General features: G+C 37.1%; 1 protein-coding gene across 5 annotated transcripts in view; it reads left to right on the plus strand.

Moving 5' to 3' along the window:
- Positions 1 to 15,657, plus strand: part of LOC109070058 — an 89,248-nt gene that overhangs the window by 52,830 nt on the left and 20,761 nt on the right. For all 5 annotated transcript variants that reach the window (XM_042727833.1, XM_042727834.1, XM_042727830.1 and 2 more), the window contains 7 exons: positions 1,319 to 1,405; positions 2,019 to 2,135; positions 2,495 to 2,593; positions 4,969 to 5,117; positions 8,377 to 8,515; positions 9,314 to 9,436; positions 9,748 to 9,939. In XM_042727833.1, the coding sequence (XP_042583767.1) occupies positions 1,319 to 1,405; positions 2,019 to 2,135; positions 2,495 to 2,593; positions 4,969 to 5,117; positions 8,377 to 8,515; positions 9,314 to 9,436; positions 9,748 to 9,939 (906 nt within the window). The remainder of the gene's footprint in view (positions 1 to 1,318; positions 1,406 to 2,018; positions 2,136 to 2,494; positions 2,594 to 4,968; positions 5,118 to 8,376; positions 8,516 to 9,313; positions 9,437 to 9,747; positions 9,940 to 15,657) is intronic.

Below are 15,657 nucleotides of genomic sequence, written 5' to 3' on the forward strand. Positions count from 1 at the left end.
CCATTACTTCAGTGTAACATGATCCCTCAGAAATCATTCTAATATTCTGATGTGATTATTTGAATATATGTAAGCACCGCTGTTGATCAGTTAAATCTTTGTTAAATATATGTTTTAAAAACAATCTTACTTTCAAACAGTAGTGTATATAAGTATTAATATATTTGTAGTTGTTGGAGTTGTGACACATGTTTGAGTTTAGTTAATCAGTCTAATAAAAAGGTATAATCCCAAAATATTCTGTTCTCTGCCGGGCTTTTATTAACCTGGAACAGTCCCCACATTTATCATTCCTTCTCTTTGGCCCCCACATGACAGGGGAAAACTGGAAACCTGATCCAACCTCACCATGTATTCATTATTTTAATACACTCAAAAAACAAAGTGAAATAGAAAACTGCAGTGCATCAGTAAGTAGGCAGTAAATATCAGCGGTAATTATGTCTCAGCCCTGAAGAGTTTGTTGATGTTTCTGGAACATTCCTTAGTAAATATGCTATTGTTTCATTAAAGCAAAGCTTTTCTTCCTTCTGTTCAGATGTGGCTAAGATGGCATGATAATATGTGCATGATCAGTATGCATGATGACATGCAAGGAAACAGACCAAAACGGCTCTCAGTGGCATAAATGACTTCTCTGCTCTGTTTTTACAGAGTGTTGTTTTTCTGCTCTTTTGTTATGGGTCATACAACTCATTTCATTAACACCGACAGAAGGCTTTTATTGTGGTTCTTGGAGCACTTGACAGAAAATTGTCTGCTAGGTTATGTAACCTTTAAAAACTTCTGTTAGATGGTGTAATTTATGCCAATGCATAGTTTAAAGTTGGCAAGTAATTTACCCTATCTGTTTTCTAAATGCTATTCATCAATTGATCTTACAATATATGCACTTTTTTTGTCACAATTGTTCATCAAAATGCCCTAACTTGATCTTCTGGTGAAACGATAGACTTTCCTCTGGTGACGTATGCTAAAGTTTTCCAAACATTTTGTTTACAAGAATCGACTGCGAGCTCGCGTTCAGATCTGTCTCCACCAGTCAACAACTGAAGAATACCTAGTCTCTAACAAAAGAAATATATATAAAGTGATGTTTAAAATAGTCAAATAGTACAAATACAAGCTGTATTAACAACACCTGTATCAATAGCAATATATATAAAGTGATGTTTAAAACGTCTTATTCATTAATCATAAATGACTGCAAAAGCATTTTTTTTTGGTCTGTAGGACTGGGAACTATGGTTTAGTCATTGAAATGTGTTTAATTCATGGTGCTATCTGTGCTAAATAGTCTAGTATTTAATCTCTACAGGAGGCCATGCCAGGGTGCATCCATACAGTACTGCTGCTAGCCGACAGAGATCTGGCTGTACGTGTGGAGAAAACCACTTCTATACAGGTAACACACAAATATTACCCATCACCTGTAACTTGCCCTGACTTTACAGCCACAGTAAAACTCAAACAATAACAGCAGAAGACAACATCTGTGTCATGTGCCACACTATAGGAGATGAAATGGAGGCCAGTTTTAACCGTTAGGACCTGGAGAACAATGTTCCTAGTTAGTGCTAATGGAAAAGAGAAAAACATAATCTAATAAAATGTAATTGGATGGTTTTGATCCAGAGCAGTGCCAAACCCTGACCCCCCTGACCAATTGAAACAAACTGCATGCAATAGCACTGACAAGAATCTAGCTTTCAGCTAGTTAGTCTACACTCTCAGAGAAATAGATGACATTTTTAAAGCACAAGTGTTTCTACTGAGACGCTGCTTGTGCCTGACACAAAACGGACTGCCAGAGATAGACTCTTGTAGCTATGTAGGAAAGTGCTTCAGTCGAGAATGTCACAACAGCTGGAGAGATAGTGTAGCCTAGCCATCTATCTAAGCTATTAGAACAGCCATTGTGGCATCTGAAGTGTTTATGATAGCACTGCAACCCATATTTTCCCCTATAATGCAGAAGCTAAACCTGATGACTGTTGTGTTCTTTTGGCATCTGTCAGGTGGAGTTGTTGACATCGCTCAAATCTCTCTATAAGCATGTGGACATCACTCAACTTCCCACTGAGTTTGAAGGCACTTTCCCTTATTCCCACAGCAGCTGGATCTGTTTCAGAATGGTGAGAAAATCATCATCTTCATTCTTATAACTAAAGGCTGGAATTTGTATATTGTATTCCAGCCTTAATGTGGATAAATACAGAAATAAGCCACAAGAGGCCATGCAGCCATAATATAATAAAAGTATTCAGTGGTTTAAATGTATTAATAATTATCACAATAAATAGTTCCTCTGCCAAGTAAGTTATTTATACAGTATATTTAACATTTAACTTGAAACAGTAAGATAATCAATTCGATGTGCAGCCACATATGTTGTACCACATCTGACAACAGTATTTTTTTTTTTTTTAATTAATCTTGATTTTTTTTTTTCTAATGGTTTCTTGTTCCTATATTTCTTTCTGTTGTATTTCAGAGGCTGGAGCAGCTGACCAGCCATTGTGAGGATGCTGTGAACCTGCTTCAGAACACCATCAGCAAACTGGAGTCTACAGTGCTGCCCCCTACAGCAGAGGTACTGCAACAGTCAATACAATACTTTTTTTAAAAGCAGCTCAGCTGAGCAGTCTCACAGAAAATACTTTGTCCTAGACCTGTCCAGAATGAAAGTGCTGTATGTGTATTTATTTTGGCAGACTCTTTTATCTTAAGCGACTCGCATTAAAGGTATACATTTTTGTCAGTTTTTGCATTCCCTGGAGACCGAACCCAAGGTGTTGCTATGTTCTGTTGTTTGAGGAATACATATTGTGGGTACTTTGTCTGTGATCCACTGTGATCTACCTCAGGAGGGCATCATCATGGCACTAAAATCTTCTATTCTGAGTCTGAGAGACTTTTATTCTATTTCCATGAAGTAGAGCAGTGGCACTGGTGTCCGGTTACGGTGATTTAAAGACTGTTCTATTTAGAAGAGATGTCTAGTTTTGAAAAATAGACTTCAGTTTGTGTGTGGTTGGGGTTAGTGTGTCAAGGCTTTGACTGAGTTGACCTCTGGCTGTCAGTGGAGGTCACAAAGGACCCTTTTATCCACAGGCTTCTGGGGAAAATCAGGGCCTCAGGAGAAATAATGATCTCCCAGAGGAGTGTTTATCTGCAGCCATCTTTAAAATCACTTACCAAGGGTTTATTTGAAGAGTAGAATGGAGAGGCAGTGGTTGAGGGTATGGATTTCTGCTTTACTTTATCCTGAATGCTAAAACAGCCCCTCTTGTGGATGAAGTGATGCTTAGATGGTAAATGAATAGAAGACCAAAACAAGTATCGGCCAGTCCTCTCATCTCTCAGCCATTTCTCCTTTCATTATGTGCCCTCTTCCTTTTCCATGTCTTTTCACTATGATTCTGAGTAATTTTCTCCCTGTATTTTCACATAAACTTAACATATGTTCAGTTTTTCATCCATTTAATAGTTTATTATGCAGTGTCTATGAAAGAGTTTGAAAGCAGTACTGTAAACAAAAATGCAGATAGGCTTTAAAACACAGAAGCATCCACTGACATTTGTACTTCATGAAATTGCTCTACAGTTTCATCCCACTTCACACACAATAATTAGGGTGTAGATATAAGACAGTAATTATGAGATTGTGTCACTTTGAGTACTTTTTCAAATTAACTTTAAAAAGGTTCTAGTTGAGGTTTATAAGGTTATTTAGTACAATATAACCTTTTCTTGTTAGCTCCTTATAGAATTGGCATAGTGTGGTCAGACCACCATCTGCACCATTGGGTATAATGGATGCTTTTCTGGGTGGTACATGCACAAATAGACTCATCCACCCCAAAAAAGTATTACACCATAAACACTTCTTTTAGATTTTAATTAAGATGACGTTTTGCTAATTTATGGCCCTTGTTTACTAACGAGAACCACTTTTTAGAAGTGGTTTCAGTACATTTGTCAGGGAATTTTCAAAAACATAAATGTGTGCCAAGTAATGTGAACCATTTTAACATTTAACACCTGAAAAGATAAAAAAAAATAGTATCAGTAGTCAAAAGTTGTGATGGCTATGTTTAAAATCATGTACACGACCATTAAGTCATTACGTTTTTTTGTTGTTGTTTTAAAGAAATTATTACTTTATTCAGCAAGGATGCATTAAATTGATCAAAAGTCGCAACACCATTTAAATGATTATAATAAAATCAAATAAATACTGTTCTTTTGAACTTATTATTCATTTAAAGAATCCTGAAAAAAATAAATAATATAAATGACATAATATATATTTTTTTATGCTTTTGAATGGTTGTATACACTCACAAAGGATGACTCCAGTTATATTAGTGGCCTAGAAAAATAGTTTTTTTTTCTATGTAGAGCGGGTCGGCCCCTCAACAGGTCTGTTGTGTTGAAATCAGATGACCAGCCAACTCATGCTTATGTAATAAGCAACTTATGCTTATTGACAAATACACCTGTGTGCAAGTCATCAGAATTAAATATTATCATTTGGACTAAAATCATCTCATATCTACATCAAAGGGGGTCAGTATATAAAGTGCAAGACCCAAAGGTGTGGCAGTTATGTGTATTACACATTGTACTGTAGCTTAAGCTCATTTGATCACTTAATGAGTACAGACATGAGCTGGTATTAGATGAAGGAGGTGTAGATATCATTTAATGAATGATAATGCCTGTGTGTGTGAGAGTGTGTACAGGTAATGTGTGCTGCTCCAGGAACCGCAGGTATTGCTCTCTATGTCGATGGAGTTTGTGAGACAGGGACATAATGATGGGGTGTGTGTTCGTCATGGAGAAGGGGCAGTGTGAACAGTAGATGAGATGTGTATATGTAACAATAAGGTGTATGGAAATGTGTGCAGCTGTAGAGGAGTGTCTGTGTTTTATAGTAATGAATGTGTGTTTGTGCATTTGCAGGAGGCACAGATCTTATTGTGTAAGTACAGAGAGTTGATGAGGACTGTTCTGGAGGACAGCAGGTTAGTGCGGCTACAGCTGGAGGGAGGAGCCGCTCTGTCCCGTTTGCGAAAAGAGGAGACCAGTGTCAGTCTGACAGAGGACTACAGGTGAGAAAATACTCAAGCACCAATACACTGAAAAAACATTCATTAAATGCAAAAAGAATACTTATTATACAAGTACCAGTCACAATTTTGTATGGGAGTCTCTTATGCTCATCAGTGCTGCATTTATTTGATCAGAAATACAAAAAAAAAAAAAACGGCGAAGCTGAATTTTCTCAGTTGTTTAAATTTAATGCATCCTTACAGAACAAATACGGAAATCATTGTAATATGCTGATTTTGTACTCTAGAAAAATTTATTTCAATTGTTGAATTTTATTTTTTTTTTTTTTTCTTTTTGTCAGTTGTTTAAATTTAATGCATCCTTACAGAACAAATAAAAAATAAAGATAGTGTACATGTAATTCAGTGAATACTGAAAAGGTTTTTATAAAAGGAGTGACTGTAAATGACTGTTTTACATAAAGTTTGTATGTGGTATGCATACTCATTATGAAAGTGATTTTCAAATATAGAAATCAGTTGTAAATTGATTCATATGAGTTCCTGTCTATGTAGAACATTACAAATGAGTCACCAATGAAGTACCAGTAACGATGCAGCCCAAATAGGTTCACTAGGTTTTGGAACTAAATTGTACAATTATAAGAGACATGAGAATGACAAACAAGAGAGGGATAATGTGAGTGTTGAGAGCGTGGGAGAGCATGTTCAGATCTCTGATGATCAGGGCTGGGTTCAGCTCGAGGTTGAAGGAGTGTGAATGTTCTTTCCCTCAGCTGGGCCAAGAGAAATGTCTTTATCTGCACACAATCATTTCATCCTGAAACATACACACATAATCTCAGAGCTAAACAGACACCAGTATGCGCATGTGTCTGTCTCTGATAACATAGTATGGTTTGGATGCAGCAGAGCTCTGGTGCCGCTTCCTGTTTGACTTTGCTTAAAACACACAGGCATGTCTGCACTGGCTTACTGAAGCTCACTTTCAAAGCCTCCTGCTCAGACACAAACACTTGAGCTTGGTGTTTGTGAGGGTCTCTGCTGATAAAGACCCGGTGGGTCGCTCATTGAGGGTTTGAATTTAGGTTTCCCACAGTCTTCATCTACTCTAAGCCAGCCTCTCTGGTTCTGTAACCTGATTCATTGTCGGCATTGTCATCTCCTTCTCTTTTGTGTCTTTCATATTAGGTAGTTTAAAGGCTGTGCATGTTCTTCAGGTTGCTCATTTGCTGTCTAACGAATGCCAAAATGAAACCTTAGCTGTCTGAGCTGCTCACACACAAACGCATCACCTGGATGCTGACAGACACACAAAGGGCTCAATCTCACAGGTGTGACTGAGTCTAAAGTGCTTGACAATAGTCAACAAATCCGGCCCTTTTTCTGTGTTCATGACACTGACTTCTTCCCTCACACATAATCCGGCTCAGTCTAGTCTTTTTAACGTTTCCTTTGGATCCTAAAGGTGAACTATGACCCCTTGGTTTTTTTACTGACTGGAATGATTACACTGATACTCACCGGTGGTCCTACAACCTGCTGAGTTTTGTTTCAAATATACATAAATAGGAACTTTTATCTTGTTTATTCCTCTTTTTTTCTTCTTTATAGTCCTTGTCAAATTGTATTTTATAAAATATATAATTTAAATCAATTATTAATAATATATACTTTAACAGACATATTATTTCTGTTAATTTTCACAGCAATCATATCACAGCAAACAATCAATCAATCAATAAAAAAGAATAATAATCAATATAATTGTCACCATTAATCCCTAATAAAAATGTAGCCTAATAATAATAAAAAATATTATTAGAAACTATAGCATTTAATTTAATTACAATAATACTTGGCTATATTTTTATTAGTGCTTATTGTTGTCTATAAGTTCTAATTATTTGTAGTATGTTATAACATTTAATTCAATTAAATCGTTTGTAAAATAGAAATAGAAAATGAATCACAAATGTGTTTATTCATCAAGTTTATTAATTTTGTCTCTACCAAACACAATTAATCAATAGTGATATGAATGCTTCATTAAGCTGACAATGAAGGCTTCTGATTATTCATACATCTATCCTTAGACTCTTATCTCTCTCACTCACTCTTTTGTCATTCTCTCTTGCTGGAATGTCTTTGATATGTCCTGCACGCTGTGATAACCCGTGTTTGCTCTGGGTGTGTGCTGTGAATAAATGGTGGGTTTTGGATTGATTCTGAGGTCACTGATTTGCCTCCCATTGTGTTTAATACTCAGATTGTTCCAACACTGAACTTGCATCAACCAAAACCCTAGAGTTCACCCCAAAACAAAATTAAATTACCATTTACTTTCCAAACCTTTTTGACTTTTCTTTTTCTGTGTTGCAGCTCTTTTCCACACACTGATATTGAATAGAAACTAGGGCTGTCAAGCTCCAAACAAACAGACAAACTACCATGAACATAACTTTATTTTAACATGAGAATATGCATATATGTGTATCTAACAGCAGGGGGCACAGTTCAGTATGGCTGTGTTGTTGTGCATGTGCCACATGTCTGTCTGCATTACTAAGTCTTACTTGCTTTAAGTATTTTAGCAGTCAAATGGGAATGTGGCAATATTGAGGTTGTTATGTTTAGATCAGAGACTGGATCACTCTTTGACTGAGTTAGTTGGCATATTGTTGAGGGGAAATGTTGTATAAATGTTTGACTAGAGCACAATACAGTATTATGTAAGTGAGCTACAGCAGTGATGAAGTCATCCAGTAGATACCAGCCTCTGCTGCTGTGCACAGTGTGTTTAGTCAGAGTGTATCACAACGCTGCATTTTTAACACACAAAATGCATTTTTACTCGTATTTCTTCACAATTATGCATTTAAAGAAATACATATTTCCTCACATACTATTTGTACAGTATCATGGTATACAATCATAAACATAGACACACTCACTCACATTCATATTCTTTTCCCATACACCAAAAAAACACACACACACACACACACTAACTCCAGCTCTGCTCCATACTGTCTCACATTGCTGTAAAACCAACTTGCACATCTAATTACATTCAGTCTCTAAAAGCCTGGCCCAATCAATAGTTCTGTAAGGCTGTCTTATCCAATGAGACGAGAGCTCTACAAGCGTGTCTCTGCCAATGAGAGGGGAGTCCTGCAGTCAGTATTTTCTCTAAGCTCAGATGCTTGGAGTTTCTCTCAGGGATTAGAAACAAGCTCAGGACTATATGTAGACTACATTTAATATGCTAAAGAAATCCTGTTGGTGTGTGTTTTAGAGATGCCATCGAGAGTGCAGGCTGTCTGTACAACCAAGTGGACGAGTTGGTTCACAGACTGGTGATGCTGTCCAACAAATGCACACAGGAACTGGAATTCATCATGGAGTTTAAGACTCTGGAGGAGGGATTCAGAGAGGTGAGGACTAAAGTTTTTATTAGTGACAGATGATAATTACAGCTGCGTCTGAGACTCAGCAAATGGTACCTGTTCTTTAGTGGGATCATTTCTTATATTTGCTTTGAAAATAGATACAATTTATTTGTTTTCATACTTTAAAAATCCTCTATAAATATACTTCTAAGTAGTGTTCTACTAAGTTAAAATTCAATTCTGAGAGGAATGTACATTTTTAGTTATACTTTTACACTTAAATTATGAAATGAAATATATATTTTTTTTTTTTGTTGGAAAGGACTCCACAAAATAAAAACATTCACATATATACTCAGACACTTTAAAACCACATTTGCCCCTTCTTGGTGATTTATTCTTCTGATTTTTTTATAGTGAATTTAAACTTGAAAAATACTGAACACTGTACTGAAGTGCCACACACAAGCACACTGACTCACAAACAGCCTTACTAAGCTACACACTGACCTGGTGATTTATTCTTCTGATTGTTTTAATGGGTGATTGTGCCCAGCAGGCAGAAAGAGGGGGAAAAATCCTGTTGGCAAGGTTATAGTGGAAGCTGCTGAAATGGGTTAGCTAAGCACACACACACATTCATGCACATTATGAGAAAGTGTAATCTAGCACCATAGCATCTGTATCAGATCACAGACACGTGAAGGATGTGTTTGTGTGCTTATGTTTCAGTCTACTGTCACAGAGAACAGAGCATAAATATGTGTCGTTCTGGGTGAAACTAACAGAGTGAAGATGGACTGTAGCAGAAATAACTGTTTGTATGTATATGTTGTCTCTTAGGTGAGTCAGTGGATAGAAGAAGTGGGCGAGACTCGTCTGGAGACACTGAGTGAGCTGGAAGATTCTTTGGAGCAGCTACATCATAAACAGACTGTCTTCAGAGAATTTTACACAGCTGCATATGTATGTCAGCTCTTATTAAACTTGTTTTACATAGCGCTTTTTACCCCCTGCCACAGCATCTGCATGTTGTTTCCTTTTTTTTTTTGCAATTTGCAATTTGCATAGTCCTCATATTATCTCAACAAATGCCTTCTGATGTTTTTATTTGAACTGAGAGGTAAGATTTTACAGCAGGTGTCAAACATTTGCTTTATTATGTCAACATGAGCTTCAAGAGCATTTGTAACTGTTCAACTGTAGTCACCTCAGTCGCACCCTCTGTTTTCATACCAGTTCACTGTGTAATTCTGGGCGTGTGTGTGTGTGTTCAGGAGCACTGTAAGAGCGGTGAAGCTCTCCTTAAGCGCTTAGAGAAGTGGGAAGACATCTCTTCTGCAGAGCTGCAGGTGTACGAGGTGAAAGTACGCTCATTCTGGGTCCATCTACATGATTTCTCCCAGCGAGTGGAGGAAACCAAGGATAAAATTGACAAGACTGTTCGACTCTACGAGTTTTTTGACAAGGTGAGTGCTCATTAGTTGCTCGTAATATGAACTCCCCTTGAGTTCTCTGTCTTTCTGTTTTTACTTTTACTACTTGTGCTCACTTGTCGTGCTACTGGTTTTGAGCTTGAACACCCTGAAGCTGTATTCTCTGTAATTGTATTGTAGTGTGTGAAAAGTTGAGAAGTTGTAGAAGATTTTGAGGTGATTTGTCAGAAATGTTTATAAAAAATGATAATTCTGTCATCATTTACTCACCATCATCTCATTCCAAACCTGTATGACCGACTTTCTCCCGTGTTTTTTTCTCCTTCATGCAATAAAAGTCACTGGGGTGCAATGTTTTTTGGACCCCATTTAGTTTTGAAATACCTTCTGTTGTGTTCAACATGACAAAATTAGTCATACAAGTTTGGAATGACAAGACGTTGAGGAAATGATGACAGAATATAAAATTTTAAGTGACCAAACCCTTTAATTATATGTATTGGATTGTTTGAGGCTTTATTCAACTGAAATATTGGTTTGGTGGATAATAAGAGATTACTCAGTGTACCGGTACTGCTGTCTAATTATAAGGTGTGTAAATTGCTCAGAATCATTACCTTGATGCATAAATCCATAAATTTGTGCTCATTCTAACCAGACCTGTGTCTCACCCGGTGCAGTTCAGTCAATTTAGATTAGATTGCCCTTGTGCGTTAGCTGTTTTTCATTTTTCAATGCATATTTGTTTGGCCAGATATAGTTCATTATTGTCATTTTCATTGTCTTTTCATATGTTTTTCTTCTAGGACACTTTATTTTCTAATAAATTAATGTGGTTTCTGTTAATGTAATTTAGTTAAGTCTAAATGTAGTTTTCTTATAATCACGTAGGCTTGGCGACCCCTGGTGGAGGTCATGACCCCCAGGTTGTGAAACCTTGTCTTATTGAACACTATCTGTCCTCTAGATGACCTCAGATGGGTGTTGAAACAGTTTTTAATTAAAACTTGATTTTATTTTATAGTCAGAAGAGATAACCTTTATAGCCAGAGAGACTTTTAGCAAATGAAAGCATGTCCCACCTTGCTCATATTTTGCCCAAACAGTGATAAAACCTTTAGAATTAACAGATCATTTGATATCAGAATTGTGGGTTGGTTGTTCTAGGTAGTGTTAAGTGATGGCAATGGAGGACTTTTTCATGTATTTTTCCATCAGACTCTAGTTCCTCTTAAGAGAATACAGTATTTCTAAAGCACCAGCTATTACGGAAATCCCTGACTGGTGGTGATGTCAGGCAAACAAACACATTCACACACAAAAAGACACACGCACGATTGTCTCTGTGATCAGACCATTGTGTTTTTCCTCTGCAGTGATACTGGGTGAGTGTTGAACACTTTAGTCCGTCTTCAGTATTTCCCCCTGAGCCCCAGCAGGGACAGATGGTCCAGTTGGCTGACTGCTATCAGATTTTATCATTAGCATAATCATAGTGTTCTTTCCTGACTCATCAGATCATCCATATATAGACACTTTGCCCTGTTGGCATGGCGACCTCGTCCAAGCCCTGTCCTGTCGTCTGTTGGCATATTGACAAAAGTTGTTAGTGTATTTGTGTATTAATCAAAGTTTTTGATTGTACATAAATCAAAAGCTGGCTTATTTTACATATAACTACCTGTTTCTAGATCAGTCTCTGATGGCGCACGCATTTATCCTCTCCACACTTGTGGAACTCACTGGCGTCATCTGACTGGCGAACATGAATGCTTATTCACAGCACCTGTCCTTTCACGCCCATTCCTGGGCATGTCATTTCATGCTTTTGATTAGACTCATGAATTGAACAACATTGGTGGTTGTGTATTCACTGTATAACAGTATACAGGTGTGTTTTAGCCTTGTGTGAGCATTATATGCATATGTATGAGTGTGTGTGATCATTGACAGTACAGAGTCTTTATCTTTTTTTCTGTAAGTCGTGAGTGACCACATGCTGGACTTGATTTGTCTTCGATGACAGATTGGCTCATCCCAGATTTAGAAACTGATTGTTTGAGTGTGTTGCCTACCAACCGATCCGAACACGGCTGATGAGCTGGCCAGTGTGGATTGTGGTCATCAAACACAATGGGTATGCTATGACAGCTGAGGCTGAGTGAAACCACAGGACACGAGACTCTATTCATACAACAGGACAACATGAATGAATGAATGAACGACTGAGCAAGGTTTCTGTGCTCATAGAAGACCTGAAAAATCATAGAATTGCAAAACTGTTTTCAATCATGGAAAAGTCATGGGAATTTCTTAATGTCTTAAGAAAATCTTAAAAGGTTATGGGAATATCTGTAGCAAATGTAAAACTTTTCTGTAGTAAATGGAAATGACTGAAATTACTAGTTTTTCTCTAAAATATGAAGCTGTTCAAAAGTTTGGGTCAGTACATTTTTTAAGTGTTTTTGAAAGAAGTTTCTCTTGCTTGCTAAGATTTCATTTATTTGATCATACATACAGAAAGAACATTGCTATTGTGAAATATTATTACATTTAAAATGAATTATTTTCTATTTTAATATATTTCACAGTGTACTTTATTCCTGTGGTGGTAAAGCGGTATTTTCAGCATCATTACTCCAGTCTTCATTGTCACATCATCCTTCAGAAATCATTATAATATGCTGATTTGGTGTTCAAGAAACATTTATTATTATTATTATTATTATTATTATTATTATTATTATTATTATTATTATTATTTATGTTGAAAACAGTTATGTTTCTTAATATTTTTGTGGAAACTATTATATATTTTTTCATGATTCTTTGGCAAATAGAAAGTTAAAATTACATTTATATATTTTGCATGATGTATTTACTCTCAATTTTGATCAAATAATTCATACTTGCTGAACAAAAGTATTTCTTTAAAAATAATTAAGAAAAAAAATCTTACTGACCCCAGACTGGTAGTATATGATTTTTCTGAATCAGCTAGAAATGTTATTTTTCTGAGTTAAAAAGAAAAAAAAAAGGAAAATTGAAAGAGATTTCACTTTTGTGTGACATAAAAGGTTTCACTTCAAAAATAAATATCTAAAGTGAGTCAGTGAGTGTGAATGAATTAATTTACTCTGACCTTACTGCGCACTGTATGAGCTCACTGACACACATTGGGTGACAAACATAATATTGACAATCTATTGTCTGGATCAGAGCCCTGCAGGCAATCACAGTAGCCAGCAGTGCAGAAAGTGACAGCGAAGCTGTGAGCATCAGCCCAGTGATACAGCCTGAGGCACAGCAGACAGCAGAGCTCAGTGTGTGAGAGAGTCCTTTCTACTCCAGATGGTCTGCGTGTGTAAGAGGGCAGAGAGTGAGGAATCACAGAGATGGTGTTTGATGGGCGGATGAGGGCAAACTGACTGTACTGACCGTAATGCTTATCTTTACAAGCCAGTGTGGGACTGTTGTCTGAGAAGCTTTTTCTTCAGTTGCCCCCTGCGTTATATTTTAAATTCATTCAAACTCTTATATTAGTGTTTGAAAATTCAGGTTCAGGGTGTCACTCATCTCTATAATGCTACTAGGAAACTCATTTTCTCTTGTGTTTTACTCGGTTTTAAGCCTGAACACATACAGTCAGTCAGACATTGCAAGTCAAAGGAAATGGCACCTCCATGTTGTCATTATAATGATAATACCACAATACAACTGAATTAACGCACTACAGGCTTCTGCTCAGAGAGGATGAGCATATTTATGCCCTCTCACAGTGAATGTAAATGGATGAATCTCACAAAGACATGTCTATATATATATATAGTGGGGAAATATTTATCTTACCCCCTGCTTTGCCCCAGTTTGCACACTTACAAAAAAATTAAGGGTCTGTAATTTTTATGGTAGGTTTATTTTAACGTATAGAGACAAAATACCAACCAAAAAATCCAGAAAAAAACACATTATATAAAGGTTAGAAATAAGATAAATAAGTATTTGATCCCCAAGCAAAACATGACTTGGTGCAGAAACCCTTGTTGCCAAGCACAGAGGTAAGACGTTTCTTGTAGTTGGTCACCAGGTTTGCACACATCTAAGGAGAGATTTTGATCCACTCTTTACAGATCCTGTCTAAATCCTAAAATAAGCTCCCTGCACAGATTTTCTGTAGGATTGAGGTATGTAGACTGGTTAGGCCACTCCATGACCTTAATGTGCTTCTTCTTGAGCCACTCTTTTGTTGCCTTGGCGGTATGTTTTGAGTCATTGTCAAGCTGGAAGACCCATCCATGACCCATCTTCAGTGTTCTGGCTGAGGGAAGGAGGTTCTCGTCCAAGATTTTACTGTACATGGCCTGTCCATTTGCCCCTCAATGCAGTGAAGTCGTCCTGTACCCTTAACAGAAAAACAGCCCCAAAGCATAATGTTTCCACCTCCGTGTTTGACTGTAGGGATGGTGTTCTTGGGGTCATAGTCAGCATTTCTCTCCCTCCAATCACAGCGAGTCAAGTTAATGCCAAAGAGCTCAATTTGGCTCTCATCTGACCACAGCACTTTCTCCCAAGCCTTCTCTGAATCATTTAGATGTTCTTTGGCAAACTTTAAAGGGCCTTTACATGTGCCTTCTTGAGCAGGGGGACCTTGTGGGCGCTGCAGGATATCAGTCCATTGCGGTGTAGTGTTTTACCAATGGTTTGCTTGGTGACTGTGGTCTCAAGTGCCTAGAGATCATTAACAAGCTCCTCCCGTGAAGTTCGGGGCTGATCCCGCACCTTTTTCATGATCATCCTTACCCCATGAGGCAAGATCTTGCATGGAGATCCAGACCGAGGCAGATTGATTGTTGTTTTGTATTTCTTCCATTTCTGAATTATCGCACCAACAGTTGTCTCCTCCTCACCAAGCTTCTTGCTGATGGTCTTGTAGCCCATTCAAGCCTTGTGCAGATCTACAATCTTGTCTCTGACATCCTTTGACAGCTCTTTGGTCTTTCCCATGGTGGTGGGAGAGGTTAGAATGGAAGATACAGATTGTGTGGACAGGTGTCTTTTATACACCCAACAAGCTGACATTAGGAGTAACTTCTTAAAGGATTAGTTCGCTTTCAAATTAAAATTTCCTAATAATTTACTCACCCCCATGTCATCCAAGATGTTTATGTATTTCTTTCTTCAGTCAAAGAGAAATTAAGGTTTTTGATGAAAACATTTCAGGATTTTTTTTTCCATATAATGTACTTCAGTGGAGTCCAAACAGTTGAAGGTAAAAATGACAGTTTCAGTGCAGCTTCAAATGGCTATAAACGATACCAGACGATGAATAAGGCTCTTATCTAGCGAAACGATTGGTCATTTAAAAAATAAAATAAAAAATGATATGCTTTATAAATTCTTTTCTCTCACTTCTGCTGACTGTCAAAATCGGAAGCTGTTCCGGCGGATGACGTAGCACATTTGGGTCGCGCTTGCGCCTCTGGGAAATGTAGGAGAAAAGGAAACAACTTTCCTTACTTTAGCAAAGGAAAACCAGTCTCCTCTTGGCTTATATAGAAATCATCCGACATTATCCAACGGTTTTGACAGTCGGCAGAAGTGAGAGAAAAGTGTTTATAAAGCATAAACACTTTTATTTATTTTTTTTAAATGACCAATCGTTTCGCTATATATATATGTGTATATATATATATGTGTATATATATATATGTGTATATATATATATATATATATGGAATATATATATATAAA

The sequence above is a fragment of the Cyprinus carpio genome, chromosome B7 (assembly GCF_018340385.1).
Source record: "Cyprinus carpio isolate SPL01 chromosome B7, ASM1834038v1, whole genome shotgun sequence".
NCBI classification, from domain to species: domain Eukaryota; kingdom Metazoa; phylum Chordata; class Actinopteri; order Cypriniformes; family Cyprinidae; genus Cyprinus; species Cyprinus carpio.